Source organism: Puma concolor, chromosome A2 (assembly GCF_028749965.1).
Source record: "Puma concolor isolate L17-30 chromosome A2, mPumCon1.1.hap2, whole genome shotgun sequence".
Taxonomy (NCBI): Eukaryota; Metazoa; Chordata; class Mammalia; order Carnivora; family Felidae; genus Puma; species Puma concolor.
In genome coordinates, this window is record NC_141668.1 from 119,429,273 (window position 1) to 119,449,120 (window position 19,848).

The following is a 19,848-nucleotide window of genomic DNA, read 5'->3' on the forward strand; positions in this document are numbered from 1 at the left end:
CTTCTTTCCATCCCTCCAATTTCACCTTCTCCGACTTCTTAGCCTTCCATGACTAACATCTTCTAGGAGACTCTCCTGCCTGCTCACTCCAACCTATTATTTTTATTTATTTTCCTGTCCATTGATTATATCTTCATATGACTATATCCTCCATGAGGGCAAAGGACCTGTCGCTTTGCCCATCACTGTCGTCTAGAAACTAGGACAGCACCAGGCACTAGGCAGGGGCTCAGAAAGTACCTATTAAAAGACCGGCTTGTTGGGGCGCCTGGGTGGCTCAGTCGGTTAAGCGTCCGACTTCAGCTCAGGTCATGATCTCACGGTTCGTGAGTTCGAACCCCGCGTCGGGCTCTGTGCTGACAGCTTGGAGCCTGTTTCGGATTCTGTGTCTCCCTCTCTCTCTGCCCCTCCCCTGTTCATGCTCTGTCTCTCTCTGTCTCAAAAATAAACGTTAAAGGGGCGCCTGGGTGGCGCAGTCGGTTGAGCGTCCGACTTCAGCCAGGTCACGATCTCGCGGTCCGTGAGTTCGAGCCCCGCGTCGGGCTCTGGGCTGATGGCTCAGAGCCTGGAGCCTGTTTCCGATTCTGTGTCTCCCTCTCGCTCTGCCCCTCCCCCGTTCATGCTCTGTCTCTCTCTGTCCCAAAAAAAAAAAAAAAAAAAAAAAAAAAAAACGTTGAAAAAAAAAATTAAAAAAAATAAACGTTAAAAAAATAAATAAATAAAATTAAAGACCGGCTTGCTGCCCCACACTGTCTCTTTGGAGACATGAGAAGGGGTGGGTTCTAGATGGGAGTAGCCATGACCCTACCTGCCTTCTGCTAAGCATTGGCTGAACACAAGGCACTTGGCATAATTCTACTTCAATTTTGCAGCATCTCTTCATGGCAGAGAACGATTATTACCTGCTAAATACGTTCCCACCACTGATGTAATAGCGGGTAAGAGGGTAATTTGGTAATACTGATCCAGATATTTTTTTAATTTTTAAATTTTTATTTATTTTTTTAATGTTTTATTTTATTTTTGAGAGAGAGACAGACAGACAAAGTGTGAGCAGGGGAAGGGCAGAGAGAGGGGGAGACAGAATCCAAAGTAGGCTCCAGGCTCTGAGCTGTCAGCACAGAGCCCGACATGGGGCTCGAACCCACAGACTGCGAGATCATGACCTGAGCCAAAATCAGATGCCTAACTGACTGAGCCACCCAGGCTCTCCAGTTTTTATTTTAGAGAAAGAGGGAGCACACACAAGCGGGGAAGGGGCAGAAGGAGGGAGGGAGAGAGAGAGAGAAAGAGAGAAAGAGAGAGAGAGAGAGAGAGAGAGAGAAAGAAATTTAAGCAGATTCCACGCTCAGTGCAGAGCCTGATGCAGGCTCAATCTTACCACCTTGAAATCATAACCTGAGCCGAAATCAAGAGTCAGATGCTTAACCAACTAAGCCACCCAGGTGCTCCAGTAATATTGGTACAAACATTAACCAAAACTTAAGGGGCACCTGGGTGGCTCAGTCAGTTGAGCATCTGACTTTGGCTTAGGTCATGATCTCATGGTTCGAGAGTGAGTTTGAGCCCCATGTCGGGCTTACTGCTGTGCTGACAGCACGGAGCCAGCTCTGGATCCTCTATCCCCATGTCTCTCTCTGCCCCTCCCCCGCTTGTTCTATCTCTCTCTCTCTCAAAAAAAAACATTTAAAAAATACACATAAAAATAATAAAATAAAATCATTTTAAAAACTCAAAATACAGGAGCACCTGGATGGCTCAGTCAGTGGAGTGTACAACTGACTCTTGATCTTGGAGTTGTGGGTTTGAGCCCCACGTTGGCTGTAGAGATTCCTTTAAAAATAAAATCTTTAAAAAAAAAGTAGTTGTTGATGTCACATATATGTTAGCCAATGCACAGAAAACTTCCAGTAAGATAGGCATGACATTGTTAATAGTGGTTACCTTCTTGGGGAATTAAAACTGAGAATATAGGATGACGACATAAATCATTTTTTACTGTAGACTCTTTTGGATTTTTATGTATAGCTATCTTTTTAATCGTTATTTTTAAATGTACTTTTGGAATAGAGAAGCAGACTTTTAAAGGTACAGAAGAACTTATAGAAAAGTCTCTCTCCAATATCTGGTTCCCTGGCCACCCAACTGCTCTCCCAGAGGTAATTTCTTAGTTGGGTGGTAAATTCTGTCAGTTACGTTTTTTTTCTAAGGTGAAGAAAAGTTCCAAGGCCAGAGGGTGCGGCTCCTGCGGAAACCTGCTCGCGGGCGGCTGAGCGGGCCACCTTGGATACTCACAGTTCAGAATGATCTGGGCGGCACGGTAGAGCTGCAGGCGGCACAGAAGGTCCACCAGCTGCTGGACGGTGGCCTGCCGCATGCCCCACCACCACAGAAGCTCCCGCGTGATGCTCACGCCCTGCACCCGCTCCATCGACTTGATCTTTCGCAGCTGGGTCAGGTCTGTGATCACATACGAGGCTGGAAGGCAAGCGAGAGGCCATCTCAGCGTCAGAAAGGCAGTACTTCCACCAGAGGGTCACCAGGCTAGCGGTCTTTGTCCGCAGTAGCTTCTCACTTGCTCCCCTTCACACCTGAAATTCTACCTGTAGCTGGGGTCCACAGGCAGCCCAATTTATAGCACTGAGTCCCCCTGACACCCATGGGACTGGCACTTCGACACAGTGTAAATATCAACTTCACAGCCACACAAAACTTAGGAGAGAGCCCACTGGAGGAGAGGGTCAGGGGCAACCTTGAGCTTTAGCTGCTTGTCCGTTATGGGCAAGTCACCTCACTGGTAGGAGCCTCAGTTTCCTCAACTGTAAGAGGGGGCAGGTAATAGAACTTCTCTTGCCTCCCCTCCTAGAACAGAGGCTCCATGTAGACAGGGAGTTTTATCTGTTCCGTCCACTGTTAGATCCCCAGAGCAGAGAACAGCACCTGGTACAGAGTGGGGGCAAGACCAGGACCAAGGTGAGGCAAAGGAGGCACTCAGCAGCAAAACTTAAGGCACTCAGGGGCAAAAGCTCACTCTCAGGGCTGATCTCAGAAGCTAGAGAAGTAGCTGGAAAGTAGGTGCCTCCTTAAATTTTGCCCTGGGCATCTCATTCTCCTCACCCCTAAGTCCTAGCCTTGGCAGCAAGGGAGGGGGAATAATGAATGAATGAATGAATGAACGAATGAACGAACGAATGAAAGAACCAAGGAACAAATGAACCCATGGCCCAGCATCCTCATAGAACTGTTACAGGCATCAAGAAGGACCATGCATCTAGGGGCGCCTGGGTGGCTCAGTCAGTTAAGCATCCAATTTCAGCTCAGGTCACAATCTCATGGTTTATGGGTTCGAGCCCCATATCAGGCTCTGTGCTGACAGTTCAGAGCCTGGAGCCTACTTCAGATTCTGTGTCTCCCTCTCTCTCTGCCCCTCCCCCACTGGAACTCTGTCTCTCTCAAAAATAAAATAAACATTAAAAAAATTTTTTTAATAAAATAAAAAAAAAAGAGAGCTCATGCATCTAAAAGCACATTGCCAACTCAGAAACACTACAAAATTTGCAGGTGGCTGCTGCTGGCAATACTAAATATAAAGCATTCCTGCTTTCCATTTTTCATGATAAAATTAATGGTTGTTCACTAAAGAAAACTTGGGAAAAAAAGGGGAGAAAACCACCAATATAACATGTTACACAGCATCCCACTAGGGTACTTTTTCTTTCCATAACTCTCCTCTCCCCTCCCCTCCACACAGGAGCGGTTCTAGATGCACTGTTGCTGGACTGTAAGATTTTGCATCCTGCTCTCATTTACTATCATTACACCATCAGCATTTTCCGAGTTGTTACAAACTCTTCCTAAATGGCATTTTGAATGGTCACATGTATTCCACTGAGTTTACTAAAGTGAAGGAGGCTTTTTTTGTCCTAATTAGGAATAAAATAATCACGCTTCAGTTCCAGATTTTCAGAAATCATGGAACAGGAATGCATATAAACATCAAGTTGTTCGTTCATTCGTTCATTCATTCGGCAAAACATCACTGAGCACTTCTGTGCTCCAAGCCTGTGACAAACTGTAGAGATACCGTGGTGAATAAACCAGAAGCCCATGGAGATTTCTGTTTGAAAAATACAAACATAAGTGAACTGAGTGGGGAAGGGGAGGCAAGAGATAAAACTCAGGACTACATTAAAGGCCTCGAAGGCCAGGCTATATAGAGTTTGGACTTGATCCTAAGAGCCACAGACACTACCTACAGAAGACCTCAGAGCCAGGGAGTGACATGATCACATTGCACAATCCCCTCCCTCTGGAGGAATGGGAAAGACTGAGACAGCCTCAATCTTTCTGCAGAGAGAAAGCCTGTTAGGGGATGGAAAGTTCTCAGTTGCAACTTTAGTCACTGGAAACCCCAGGCCAGATTCCTGGTCAGTGGGAAATGATGTCAGCAGGGTCAGGGGCTGCTTCTAGAAGCTGAGAGAAAAGAGGGGAGGGAAGAGGAAGGAACACCTCCCCCACACCTCTCCCTGCCCCCTTCCCTATGTACCCAGCTATTCACCTGTTCACCAGCACAGCACGCCTCCCACTCTTCAGAGGTAGTGGGAAAAACAGAAACCCTGGTGTTGTGTTCCACCACACCTTTGTGGGGTGCGCTTTCCTTACAGGCAACACAAGAGAAATAGGAACTCAGCCCTGAGGTGCCTTGCACTTTGAACATTTCCATGAAAGCACATTTGCATGAAAGTGACAATTCTTAACGCATTAACCTATCAACATCTAACCAGGCCCTTAAAACAGGATCAAGGCAAGATAGAGATCTTGGGGGAATGAGTCAGCACTGAGGGCCCTGGTTCCCAACTCTTTTCTCAGCACACACAAGAAATACTTGGTCATTATTGGCTAACAGGATGAAATCAAAGTCTCTGTGATCATCCCACACTGGTCATACTTTTGCTTCTAATCTTCCAAACTTTTCTACAGATATAAAAATACATATTTATATAAGCAGGACAGGACAGGGGTGGTTCAGGGCCTAGATTTTGGATTTTGAGGTCAGGGTTCAAAATCCTATTCTGCCACTTAGGAAGGACCTTCACCTCTTCCTGTGCCTCAGTTTCCTCATCTGCAAATGAGGATAACAATAGCACCTGCCTCAGAAGCTGTTTCAAGGATCAGATTAGTCATATATACAGAGGTACTTGGACTAATGCTTCATACATAGAAAATATGATATAAGTGTTAACTGTAATTATTAAGCCATCTACGTTCTATGAAAACCTGGTTTTGTTCCCTGTGGTTAAGACCACGTGGGACCATCCCACCGGATCTGAGTCCCTGAATCCTGCAGGAGTTCGTTCACCTGAGAGTAGTAAGCCTTGCCTCATGCTCAAAGCCCTCTGAAACAGATACGACATAGCCTCCTGAAATGATTCCTGGCCAGTGGGAAGTGATGTAGGGTCAAATGACCCTTGTCAGGATTAATGGGACTCCTCTATGGCTAAGAGAAGGAGAAAACACGAAAGACCCTAACATGTCCTCTAAGCATCTCAGCAACTCACTCCCATTTTGTAGATGAGGAAACAGAAGGCTCAGAGAGAGAGGCAGTCACTTGCCCAAAATCACACAGCTAGACCGGGACAAAGCAGGGCAATGCACAAAGGCTAGCACATGCATGACTGAGCAAGATGCAGAGCAGTCCAACAAAGCAACTCCTGCCCTCGGGCCCTTTGGAAAACACCTGGGTGGGTGACGCTGTAAGAAGCCTGTCTTCCCCTAAGACAAAAAATGGATGCCACTGTAATCATAGGGAAATGAACAGGAAGCAGCCACAATGTCTCCCAACAGTTGCCAAATCCAAAGAGCACGCATATGTGGCCATGTGATTTTCTAAACCACCTGACAAAGGATCTTCCCACCCCACATACCCCCCAGTACCACAATCTGCCCTAAGGGACTATCTTTTCTTTTATTTTTTTTAAGTTTATTATTTATTTATTCTGAGAGACAGAAAGAAAGAGAAAGAGAGAGAAAGAGAGAGAGAGAGAGAGAGAGAGAATCCCAAGCAGGCCCTGCACAGTCAGTGCAGAGCCCATTGCGGGGCTTGAACTCACAAACCAGGAGATCATGACCTGAGCCAAAACCAACAGTCAAATGCTTAACTGACTGAGCTACCCAAGTACCCCTCTTTTCTTTTCTAAATGACTCACAGAAACAAAGACTCTTTAGCAATGGAAGGACAATGGCGATCACTAGTGCTGATGAAGAGGAAGCCAGACAATACTGTGATCTGGCAAGGAGCAGCTAAACGGGCAACATGGCTAGCTCCCAGCCCAGCGAGCCCCATGCCAATACGGAGAGCTGGCTGACCATGGGCCAAAGCCAATTCAGTGGGGTAAAAAGTGCACACCCACCCCGTCCTTGCCATTCCTACATCCTTCAGCTCATCATTTGTTCAAGTGGCTGTTGAATGTCTGCCCACTGGCCAGGTGCTGTCCTAGACTCTGGGAATACAGGAGTGAACCAGATGGGTGAGGTCTCTGCACTCATGGTGCTTACATTCTCCAGGGAGAGAGACACATAAATAAATAAGGAATGAGGTAATATCAAAGTATGTTAAGTGGAACAGAGGAAATAAAACACAGTGGTGGTACAGAGTAACAGGGGGGCAGGGTGGGCCTCTGGAATAAGGTGAAGTATGAACTGAGACCAGAAGGGCTATGGCCCTCCAAAGATGTCAGTATCCTAAACCCCAAAACCACCTTGAGTGACAAAAGCAACTTTGCAGATGGGCTCACATTAAGGGTTCTGAGATGGGATTATCTGAATGATTGGAGTGGACCTAATGTAATCACAAGGGTCCTTACAAGGGGGAATCAGCAGTGTCTGATTCAGAGAAGATATAATAACAGAAGCAGACGTCAGAGAGAGATTTGAAGATGCTTTGCTGTTGGCTTTGAAGGTGGAGGGAGAGGCCACGAGCCAACGTAAGCAGGCAGCCTTCTAGAAGCTGATACATTTGGGCAAGAAAATGAATTCTCCTCTAGAGCATCCAGGAAGAATGCAACCCTGCCAACACCTTGATTTTAGGACTTGTGACCTCCAGAATTGTAACATGATAAATGTGTGTTGTTTTTAAGCCATTAAATTTGTGGTAATTCGTTACAGCGGCAAGAGGGAACTAAGCAGCCATGGTGAACACTGGGGGAGGAATGTCCCAGGCAGAGGCAACAGCAAGTACAGAGGCCCTGAGCCTGGACCAGGGAGGCCGATGTGGCTGAAAGCAGGGCAAGCAAGAGCAAGTGTGGAAGGAAAAGAGGTCAGAAGTCAGTGGGGGTCAGATTGTGACAGATCGGGAAAGCCTGGTAGAGCTCGGATTATATCCTAAATCACAATTGGAAGTCTTTGAAGACTTTGAGCAATTCTGGTGTCTCCAGGGTCTAAAAAATCAGAGGTATTCCCCAAAGAGGATGTACAGATGGCCAACAAGTACATAAAAAGATACTCAGCATCACTAGTCATTAGGGAAATGCAAATCAAAATTACAATTACATTCACACCTGCTCAGATGGGTAGCGGTGAAAAGACAGATAATAACAAGTGTTGGGGAGGATATGGAGAAATTGGACCTTCGTACACGGGTGGAGGGACTGTAAAATAGTGCAGACAATATCAAAAACAGTCTGGCACTTCCTCAAAACGTTAAATATAAAGTTACCATATGACTCAGTAATTCCACTCCTACGTATCTACTAAGGGAAATGAAAACATATATCTACATAAAAACTTGTACACAAGTATGCACAAGAGCATTATTCAAAACAGCCAAAAAGTGGAAAGGACCCAAATGTTAACCCCATTAACTGGTGAATGGATAATAAATTGTGCAACATTATTCAGCAATAAAAAGAAATGAAGCACTGATACATGGTACAACAGAGATGAATCTTGAACACTAATGCTATATGAAAGAAGCCAATCACCAAAGACTACACGTTATATGATTCCATTTCTATGAAATGTCCGGAATAGGTAATGCCCAAAGCTGAGGAAAATGAGTGGTATGTGGTGGGAATGTTGGGGTTGACAATTAAGGGGCATAGGGTTTCTTTTGGGGGCAACGAAAATGTTCTAAGATTAACTGTCGAGATGGATATGCAACTCTATATATTAAACACCATTGAATTATACACTTTAGATGGGTGAATTGTATGGCATATGGATTATATCTCATAAAGTGCTTTTAAAGAGCCACAGGTGTTGGGGGCACCTGGGTGGCTCAGTTGGTTAGGTGTCTGACTCTTGATCTTGGCTCAGGTCATGATCTCACGGCTTGTGAGTTCCAGCCCCACATCAGGCACTGCACTGCCAGTGAGGAGCCTACTTGGGACTCTCTCCCTCTCTGTCTGCCCCTCCCCTGTTCACTCTCTCTCTCTCAGAATAAATAAACTTTAATAAAAAAAAAAAAAGCCACAGGTGTACCTTTTAAATATCTTAGGAACAGAAGTTCCTCTGGTGTTTACAGTCAAGGCCGACATGAGAAAAAAAAAAAAAAAAAAACCTAGAGGGAGTCTCTTATACAAATTTGTCCACTGCCCAGGAAACATTCAAAGTAGATAAGTCACAGGTCATTGGAACAAAGGAACAGTCTAGAAGATCAGGTGGTGTCCTGACTTTCTCAGAGGTGTCCTGACATGTTAGCAGTGACCGCCTCTGGGGAGAGGACTGAGACTGAAGACCCGGAAGAAGAAAGACATTTACCTTCCTCCCCACCCCTGCTGTATTATTTACTTTTATAAATGCATGCGTCGCTTTTTCCACTAAAAATAGTTAACAAAAATACAAGCTAAAAATAAAACCTAAATCCATGTTGCTAAGGAACATTGCTTGGCAAGGAGAAATACCTGAATATTTTAAGTTAAAAAAGCATGCTATTAGAATGTACAAAATGATACAATTTTTGAAAAATGCATGCACATAAGTAAATTTATTATTATATACTAGAAGGTATAAATCACATAGCACTCTGCTAGCACATAGGAAGTAGACAGCAAAAGTTGTTGCTGTTTATTATCATTATTATATTAGCATCCAAATAAGAATGGTTATCCCTGAGTAGTGGAATTTGAGCTAATCTTTGTTTGCCACGCTATTTTTCAATAAGCGTGTATTATTTTTGTTACTGGTTGAAAACGGGGTTTCTGAATCTGAGCACTATTGACACTTTGGACCTGATAATCCTACGTGGAGGGGGCTGTCCTGTGCATTGTAGGGTGGTTAGCAACACCCCTGGCTTTTACTCACTGCATGCCCCCAGCTGTGACAACCAAAAATGTCCAGACATGTGTTTCCAAGGGGGCAAAATCGCCTCTGGTTGAGAATCACTAGGTTAAAAGGTATATTATTTGCTCAAACTGATGGATAACAAAAACACGTTCATTTTATTACTATTCTTTCAACTGTGCATATATCATACACTCTTGTATAAATGGTACATATCATAATCTAAGTTCGAAAGAAAATACAGAGATCATTTTAGGGGAACCTAGGTGGCTAAGTCAGTTAAGCGTGAGTTCGAGCCCCGCATCCAGCCCTGTGCTGACAGCTCCGAGCCTGGAGCCTGCTTCAGATTCTGTCTCCCTCTCTCTGCCCCTCCCCCACTAGGGCTCGCTCTCACTCACTCTCTCTCAAAAATGAACAAACGTTAAAAAAAAATTTTTTAAAGAAAATATAGAGATTATTTTAAAAATAAAGTGGTACCAGTTACAATGACTTCAAACACAAACATAATAATTATTAATACTTCCTTATTACTTACAAGAATCTGACACTTAAGTGTCAGGTGCCTTTGCGTAATTTTCATTACTCACAAGAACCTCCAGTTTACAGATTAAGAAGCTGAGGCTCAGAGAAGTGAAGCAACTTGTCCAAAGTCACCAGCTGGGAGGAGGTGGAGCCTGGAATGCAGACCTCTGCTTGGGAATCGGAGGACCAGAGGCGCGCAGCGTCCCCCCCCCCCCCCCCGCCCCGCCCCAGATGCCAGGCCCTCTCTGCCTATTACCAAGCTCAAACAAACAAACACACCCAGGAGTTTAGCAACGCCATGCCCGTAGGCAATTTACTCCATCACTCTCTCAATCTGTCTCCACGTCTGTAAAAAGGTGTAAGAGAAACATGCACTTTATAGGCCCTTGTGGGAATTCAATGAGATAATCAGTGTCAGTGCCTGCATCCGGGCGGGACGCACACTAAGCGCACAGTAATTGCTGATAGAGCTATTAGGATAAGCTTTACCGTAAACAGCAAAGTCGAGCCGGTCATTATTCAGCGACAGATGAACAACAGAAATTTTCTAAGACCGTCTAACACCTTCCAGACAATCCCGGTGGTAGTGGTGAGGAGTGGGGGGTGTCCAGATAAGAGGTGGTGGCCAGCTGAGGATACACGACGAGGCTCCGGCCCGGAACGGCCGCACAAGACCCCTCGGTTCGGGACCCACTTAAACAGGGGTGGGCAGGGGGCTTGGTGGCGGGGTCGCCAGGGGGAGCCCACTCACCGAACTGCATCCAGTCCCACTCGCTGAGCGTGTCCATGTTGCGGCACAGGTCGTCCAGTACCCAGGCGGGCAGCTGGTAGATGTAGCAGGACATGGCTGGGCTCCGGAGGCCGGCGGGCAGGCTCGCCGGCAACTGGGGCAGCCCCGCGAGGACCCGGGGCTTCTCTACTCCGGGGGCGGGCGAGTCCCAGCCAGCCAGCCAGCCAGCCACCTCCTCCGGGGAAGTGGGCGGGCCGGGAGCTTGGCACCACCGCCCCCAGCGGCCACTCGCGGCGCGACACCCGCCCCGCCGGCTGGACTGACTGGCGTGTGGGGCGGGAACGCGTTTAAGGACACACGAGGACTTCAGTGGCAGTCCCAGGAGGACTTCTGACTCCAGTCCCAGTGTTTTGGGCGCTCTGCCACACAGAATTCATTCAACAAATATTCTGTTAATTACCTACTATATGCCAGGCATTGTTCGAGGTATTGGAGATACAGGATTGGAGAAAATCTACAAACTTCCTTACTTTCATGGGACTTAAAACCTAGATGGTGGGAGAAGAAAACTAATGATAAGTAATAAAAGTATGTAATAAATAAGTTATGAGGTGTGTTAAAAGGTAGTAAGTGCTATTGCAAAAAAGAAAAAGGAAAGTTGGTTAAGGGAATTAGGAATTGAGAGCGAGTTAAATAGGGTAGACAAGATAGACTTTATCATAATAACGGTTAGTGTTCATTGAACAGCTACTATGTGCTAGACACTGTTCTAGGTGCTGGCAATGCCTCTGAGGAAAAAAGGACATGGGGCGTTGGGTGGCTCAGTCGGTTAAGTGACCAACTGCAGCTCAGGTCATGATCTCGTGGTTTGTGAGTTCGAGCCCCATGTTGGGATCTGCGCTGACAGCTCAGACTGGAGCCCATTTCAGATTCGGTGTCTCCCTCTCTCTCTGCGCACCTCCCCCCCCCCCCCCCCCCCCGCCCGGCTCATGCTCTGTCTCTCTTTCCTTCAAAAATAAATAAACATTTTTAAAAAAAATTTTTAAAGAAAGAAAAAAAAGGACAAAATCCATACCCTGGAGGAATATAGACAATAAGCAGTAAAATATTAAGTAAGTAAATAACTTAGCACTATAGAACATGATAGGTAACATTAGAGAATAAAAGCAAAGTATGATGAAAGAGAGTGGGGGTGGCACACTGAATTATTATCTTAGAAGGTAATAAATCTTAATGGGGGAAAGCAGAATAAGAGAGATTTCAGGGCAAATTGAATTATTAAGTAGAGTAGGAGGAGAACTTACACTAATAGTGGCTAGTATTATTGATCATTTACGATGTGCAGACTTCACCTGGGTCATTTTACCTACTCCTCTCAATGAACCTATTAGGTAGGTGTGGTTATTACCCCCATTGTACAGATGAGAAACCGAAGCACAGAGAGGTTGGGTAAGTTGCCGAATATCATACAGGTACAAGTGACAGAGCTGGGATTTGAACCCAAACAGTCTGATCACTGGCTACAAACTTCCTCTTTATTATAATAACTACCACTTATCTATACCTATCATGTGCTCTGCATAAATCATTTTCTGTAACTTTCATAGGCCTAGGCTATAGATAGTATTATCCCCCTTTTTTTGTTGAGAGAGAGCGTGTGCACACGCACATGCTCAAGTGGAGGAGGAGTAGAGGGAGAAGTAGAGAGAATCTCAAGCAGGCTGCATGCCCACCACAGAGCCCCATGAGGGGCTTGATCTCACAACTGTGAGATCATGACCTGAGCTGAAATCACGAGTTGGATGCTTCACCAACTGAGCCACTCAGGCATCCCAGTATTATCCCCTTTTTTACACAGAAATAGAGAAGTTCCAAGAGATTAGGCAACATCAGTGAGAGCAAATAAACTAGAGTTCCACTTTGTGGCCATAAACATCCGGCTGCAGAAGGAACCTGAAAGGAAAGCAAAAAGTCCTGGGGCAAGCCTTGGTTCTGCCACCAACAGGTTTTGTGTCCCTGGACAACCCATTTCACTTCTCAAACCTTGCATTCCACATCTATAAAATGGTACTTATGAGTTCTATTTGCCTAAGGTTGTGAGCTAGAGAAATAGATTAAATCAATTTATACAACCCATATAGAATGCCTACTACAGTCTTTCTTGTACAGAGAATAGACTCGAAAAATGGTAGCTGCCATTGATAATATTGAAAAAAAGCTCCAGGAAGAGTGCTCCCACAATCCATCAGAGGACAAAGGATCAAAGGACATCAAACTCATTTTTAAAAGAAAGGAAAAGAAAAAAAGCATCCACCACCTTAGAATTCTACCTGGATACAAGCGGTAGTTCTGTCACTGTCTGGTACTTTATCCTGAGCAAGGCTGCAGTTTTCTCTTTTGTAAACTGGATATCCTCCCATAATCACTTCGAAGGATCGGTGTGAAGCTTAAATGGACCTCCAAATGCTTGGGATAAACAGTAAAGTGCTTAGCCCAGTAAAGGGTTGATTTTATGTGAGTCTACCCCTTTGATGTTGGAATTAGGGCATATTTTAGTGTTCTGTGACTGCTTTTCATGGGAAGTCCTGTGTTTCAAGAGTGGTTGACGGTGGAATAGAATGGGAAAGCACCTACAGCCCAGAGCATAGATCCTTCTGTTTCTCTCATGTTTTCTACTTGCAGAGCCCTCCTCCTCCTGCCTCTCCCTCTCTTTTGCAAGCACAGAGCATGGGTTGTAGCTTTCCTCCCTTAGTGCCATGAGGCCTCTTCCCCCTGATGGGGCTTTGAAACCACAGGAGATTTGCATTCAGCCTAGTCCAGGATAGACAAGCCCCAGCAACTCCTCTCTCTGCTATTTCCTTGGGTTTTTGGCAAGTTTCCTTCTCATCCCATTCTCAGGGCTCGGAATCTGAGTCCTAGGATTTTCTTCTCCAGAGAGATCTGATCAGAGAGATCAGGGCCTGAGCAGATCATCTTAGGGGCACATCTTGGTCCCCATTCTTTAGAATAAATTCTTCAAAGTAAGATCTTTGTTATTACTAAGTAGTAGAGCTACTGCTCCCCTGCCAAATACCAAGCATTTACCATACATTATCTGGCATCCTCACAACAACCTTATAAGGTAGGTTTAATTGTTCCCATTCTATAGAAGGGAAAACTGAGGCATAAGTCAGTGTAACTTGGCCAAATCAAATTGGCCACGTGACAGGATTCAACCCAATTCTGACTCCAAAGGAAGTGCTCTTTCTACTCTATAATATTGCCTCACCACAAAGAGAAATCTCCTTTGATCCTGCACAGTTCATTTCTTCCCCTAATTAGCTGCTTTCCCTGGCCAATACCCTCCCTCCCACAATCAGTTGAAACAGTTATTGAGGCTGAATGTAATTAGTTATATAGTTATGTCATTTAGACCTATTCACATCTAATTACCTTTGACAAACTGTACATGCCCAGCCTGGCCTCCGAAGATCCAGACTGGGGTGGGACTTGGGCACTGGCATTTTAAAAATCTTCCCAGGTAATTCTAATTATGGGCAGGCAGAGTTGAGAACCGGTGTTTTATCACAAAGTTGGGACGAGAAAAGAAGACTGATGATAGGGGATTAACAATAACAAAGCGTCTCTGTGTACTTTGCACATGTTTTTTTCTGTCTAATAAAAATATCTTCATTGTTTTTTTCTGATAGTGTAGCAGGATTCTCACACAAAGAGTCGTGACACCGAGGCTTTTCTTTCCAGGAAGCAACTTTATTCCTGCTGGCACCACTCAGTTGGGTTCATAGTTGGGTTCATATGCAAAGAACTGAGCCCCGAATGCCACCTGGCACCTGAAGTAGGTTTTTATTTATTTTTTACTTCTTCGTTTCCCATATATGGTAACACACAAGCATGCAGTCTGATTAAGTGGTCTCACGTTACAAGGTCGTGAGGGATGTTGTCACGTATGCATATAGCCAGGTTGCCTTGAGGTTTTTTGTTTTTTTGTTTTTTTTTCCTTTAGGGAGGGGACCCTACCACAATAGTACATGATCATTCTCCAGAAGAGTAGGTAACCTTAAACATAAAACTGTCAGTTATTTTACCAGCAAAATTGGGTTCATTCAGAAATAGCAGAGAATTGGAATTCAGGACACACAAACTACTGCAAAACCCATAGGCAAGTCGCAGAACAAAAGAGAGGAAGTCTCTTTTATAGATGAAAGAGGGGAGTTGGGAGTGCTGTCATAAAGTCCATTAGAGCAAACTGGGAGTTTAAAGTATATTGGCTTTTCACTGGCTGAGTTGTCTCATTGGCTGCGCTGTTGCTGGGAGAAGAGGTAAACCTTTTTTTCTCCTACTGGGATGGTAAAGTAGTGTAGACCCACAAGGTCCATCTCTTCCTATGGATATGCAACTGATCAGGAGTGGTAGGGTGTGAGAGCTCCCCCTACTGGCCTCCTGATTCCATTTTAGCGAGTTTTCCTTTTATTAATTTTCCCAGAGGGCTTTGAGAAAAAACCCAGTCCTACTCTCTTCTTCTCTTGGGTAGGAAAAAAAACAAAAAACAGTTCTACCCTCTCCTCTATGTTTCTCCTTTACTTTTACACAGAACACTTAGCTTTTGACACTTCTGGTCACCAAATGTGGAGGCAGGGGAGTGATTCCCCACAAGCAATTCTCTGCAACACGGGCTGGGTGTGCTACAACCTAACTTACTTCTAACACTGTCTACCTGAAGATAGTGTCAGATCCCACAGATTAAGGGTTCATTCCCACAAAACTGTTCCCTTCCTACTTCAGATGTGGATGGCAAGTAGCAGTGCCCCAGGTCACCCACCACTTCTGTACTACTTGGCTACAGATAGGAGGTTCCCATGACCCCCTCCTTGGGTTCAATTAATTTACTAGAGTAGCTCACAGAACTCAAAGAAACACTTATAGTATTTACTTTTTAAAAAAAAAGGGATACAGAGGCACATGGGTGGCTCAGTCTGTTAAGCCTCTGCTCTTGATTTTGGCTCAGGTCGTGATCTCTCAAACCCCACATTGGGCTCTACAACACAGAATCTGCTTGGGATTCTCCCTCTCCCTCTCTCTGCCCCTCACCCGCTCCCCCTTCAGCACATGCTCTCTCTCTCTCTCTCTCTCAAAATAAATACACTTTATAAATAAATAGACAGACAGATACAGATGAACAACCAGATGAAGAGATACATAGGGTGCAGGATCTTCTGTGCCCATGGGGTTGGGTTGCATCACCTCCCAGTCTAGAGAAGTGCACTGACCCAGAAGCTGTCAAACCCCCTACTGCTAGGATTTTGTGGAGGCTTCCACAGAGGCAGGATCAATTATTAACTCTATTTCCATCCTCTCTGCCCTCTCTGCAGAAGTAGGAGATGGGGCATAGCTGAAAATCCCAAGCTTCTAATCATGACTTGGTATCTTTCTGGTGACCAGCCCCCAGCCAGGAGCCATTCAAAAGCCTACCTAGAGTTGCTTCATTAGAACAAAAGATGCTCCTAGTGCTTTATCATTTAGGAATTTACCAGGGTTTTAGGAACGATGTGCTGGGAACCAGGGGTGGAGATCAATATATTTTCTATTAACACACACACACACACACACACACACACACACACACACACACACACGGAGGGAGGAGGGAATAGGAGAAAGAGAATGAACACCTTCCCTCCTTCCCTTTATTTGGGATGTACATTTATTTTCAGTATTGGGGTCTGTTCCAGAGGAGTCTGCTTTCTTATCTACAAGAGACATAGGACAGTCCTAAAGTCTATCAAGGAAAACTATAAACCAATATTTGGAAAACTGCTGCTCCAGGGGCACACCAGGCCACCCTCACAATTCCTCCCTTCTCCCTGTAGTTGTTCCAGGACAGGGTATTCCAGACCTGATAGAATCATCCTCACATTCCCAGCATTCTTGTGTGGGACCTCCTAAAGGTGAAGAATGTCATCTCATGCCACTCCCTCTCAAGCACAATGCTGCTAAGCTATCCCTTGACCAAGGAACTCTCCTTCAATTTATCTGAAGATAAAATGGTTCGCTATGATTTCCTTTGGTCCTTACAGTAGTCTTAGTTCTGTTAACATTTGTGGGGCCAATGCAGGACTCTAAGACTCAACTTCTCCCAAGTGGTGCAAGGCAATCTTTTGTGTTTTCTGCCTGAAGAACAGGGAGAGCATATTGCTATTTGTATGTATGTTATGCTGACATACTTTCCTGAGGTTTCATGTTCCGATATTTTTTTTTTAACATTTTTAAGTAGGGGTGCCTGGGTGGCTCAGTGAGTTAAGCGTCCAACTCTTGATTTCAGCTCAGGTCATGATCTCACGGTTCGTGGGAGTCGAGCTCCATGTCAGGCTCTGCACTAACAGCATGGAACCTGCTTGGGATTCTCTCTCTCCTTCTCTCTCTTCTCTTCCCCAACTCATGCTCACTCTCTCTTTCAAAATAAATAAATATTTTTTGAAATAATATTTTTAAGTAATCTCCACACCCAACGTGGAGCTTGAGCTCAAACCCCCAAGATCAAGCCACATGCTCCACTGACTGAGCCAGCCAGGCGCCCCTCATGTTCCAACTTTGAAACAAGTTTTGTGGGTTTTTCTTTTATATATCCAGGGCTATTGCCCAAATCCTTTTGATTAACATCGTAAGCTTATCCATTTTTTCTATGATCTGCCAATGGGTTACAGGGTATGTGCGGTGAGGGGAAGCCCCGGAGAAGTGTTCTGTGGGGCAGGCAGTTTAAGTGTGCCGACAGAAAAGGGAACTACTGAAGGGGTATCAGGCAGCCCAGTGACTGGCATAGAGTAGGACTGAGCTGGTAAGAACAGGTTACAGGAACTTTGTGTGAAAGTATCTGAAAAGTTCACATTGGTGCTCACGTGTCAAGAGAGCAAAACACTGCTATCTATTTCATATCCTTAGTGTGTTGATTTCTAGGACCGTGCCTGTCCTTTCATAACCTTCTCAGTATAAGTACTGATAAAATGATAACCACTCAGCTTTCTTGTTCTTTTTTTTTTTTTTTAAATAGACTTTAAAATCACAGTGTAATTGGGACATCTGGGTGGCTCAGTCAGTTAAGCGTCCGACTTCAGCTCAGGTCATGATCTAAAAGCTTGTGAGTTTGAGCCCCACATCGGGCTCTGTGCTGACAGCTCAGAGCCTGGAGCCTGCTTTGGATTCTGTGTCTCCCTCTCTCTGCCCCTTCCCTAGCTCACACACTGTCTCTCTCTCTCTCTCAAAAATAAATAAACATTAAAATTTTTTTTTAATTTAAAAACCACAGCATAATTAAGAGGAAGGTATAAGAATTTCCCATACATCTCCTGCCCCCACACATGCAAAGCTTCCCCCACGATCAACATCCCCACCAATGCAGTATCTTTGTTACAACTGATGAGCCCTCATTGACTCATAATTATCACCCCAAGTCCATAGTTTACTTTAGGGTTTTTTCTTGGTGTTGTATATTCCATGTTGCAAAAACTCACGTATCTACTATTAGAGTATCATACAGAGGAGTTTCATTGCCCTAAACAAACCCTGTTCTATGCCTATTTATCCCACCCTCCCCTCCATAACCTGGCAACCATTATCTTTTTACTCCATAGTTTGGTCTTTTCCACGTCACAGAGCGGAAATCATACACTGGGTGACCTTTTTAGATTGGCTTCTTTCACTTAGTAGTGTGCATTAAAGTTTCCTTCATGTCTTTTCATGGTTGACAACTCATTTCTTTTTAGTGCTGATTAATATTCTGTTGTCTGGAACGAGTTTATTTAGCCATGCACCTACTAAAAGACACTTTGGTTCCTCCTAAGTTTTGGTAGTTAGGAATGAAGCTGCTATAAATACCCAAGCATTTAACTCCTTTGAATAAATACCAAGGAGCAGGATTGCTGGAATATATAATAATAAGTTTAGTTTTGTAAGAAACCACCAAACTGTCTTCCTAAGTGGCTGTACCATTTTGCATTCCACCAGCAGTAAGAATTCCTCTTGCTCTGCCTCACCAACATTTGTTGGCAATCCTCCAGATTTTGGCCACTCTAATAGGTATGTATTGGTATCTCATTTTATTTATTTATTTATTTTTTTAAATTTTTTTTTCAACGTTTTTATTTATTTTTGGGACAGAGAGAGACAGAGCATAAACGGGGGAGGGGCAGAGAGAGAGGGAGACACAGAATCGGAAACAGGCTCCAGGCTCCGAGCCATCAGCCCAGAGCCTGACGCGGGGCTCGAACTCACAGACCGCGAGATCGTGACCTGGCTGAAGTCGGACGCTTAACCGACTGCGCCACCCAGGAGCCCCTGGTATCTCATTTTAATTGGCATTTCCCTGGTGACATGATGTGAAGCATTTTTCATATGCTTACTTGCCAACTGTGTTTCTTCTTCAGTGAGGTGTCTGTTAAGGTTGGTTCTGTTTATGTGGAAGAAAAAAAAAAACAAACACGTTTGTTCCCAATGTGAGTACTTTTCTTCTTAATGCTTTTCTGTAAGGCTTAATTTTTTTCACAGTGATACTTTCTCCTGCTCACACGCTCTCTCAAAAATAAACATTTTTTTTTGAAAATTAGAAAAAATAAAAAACATGGTGGGGGCACCTGGGTGGCTCAGTCGGCTGAGTGTCTGACTCTTGGATTTGGATCAGGTCACGATCTCACAGTGGGTTGGAACCCTGCATTGGGCTCCGCGCTGACAGCACAGAGCCTGCTTGGGATTCTCCATCTCCCTCCCTCTCTGACCCTTCCCCACTCACGCTCTCACAAAAATAAATATTTAAAAAAATGGCAAGGGGTACCTGGGTGGCTCAGTCAGTTAAGGGTTAAGCATCAACTCTTGATCTCAGCTCAGTTCTTCTTTTTTAATGTTTATTTATTTTGAGAAAGAAAGCACAAGTCGGGGAGGGGCAGAGAGAGAGAAGGAGACAGAGAATCCCAAGTAGGATCCATGCTCAGTGTGGAGCCCAACTTGGGGCTCGATCTCACAACTGTGAGATCAAGACCTGAGCCAAAATCAAGAGTTGGATGCTTAACCGACTGTGCCACCCAGGCACCTCTCAGCTCAGGTCTTGATTTCAGGGTCGTGAGTTCAAGCCCCATGTTGGGATTCCCACTGGGAACGAAGCCTACTTAAGAAAAAATAAGCAAATAAAAATTAAAAATAAATAAATAAAACACGGTGAAAAAGAAAAGAAAGAAAAATTAAAAATCAAACACATACATACATAAAACCAGGGTGGGTGGCCTGGCTGGCTCAGTAGAGCATGTGACTCTTGGTCTTGGGGTTGATCTTGA

At 44.6% G+C, this 19,848-nt stretch overlaps 1 protein-coding gene across 4 annotated transcripts in view; it reads right to left on the reverse strand.

Moving 5' to 3' along the window:
• Positions 1-19,848, reverse strand: part of LOC112857889 (interleukin-1 receptor-associated kinase-like 2) — an 80,095-nt gene that overhangs the window by 51,662 nt on the left and 8,585 nt on the right. For 2 of the 4 annotated variants that reach the window (XM_086697449.1, XM_086697447.1), the window contains exons 1-2: positions 10,553-10,758; positions 2,296-2,478 (exon numbers count right to left, since the gene is read on the reverse strand). In XM_086697449.1, the coding sequence (XP_086553575.1) occupies positions 2,296-2,478; positions 10,553-10,646 (277 nt within the window). In that variant the 5' untranslated portion in view covers positions 10,647-10,758. Of the gene's footprint in view, positions 1-2,295; positions 2,479-10,552; positions 10,760-19,848 lie in introns of those variants that run through there. The other 2 variants (XM_086697448.1, XM_086697450.1) reach the window with 2 other exon arrangements.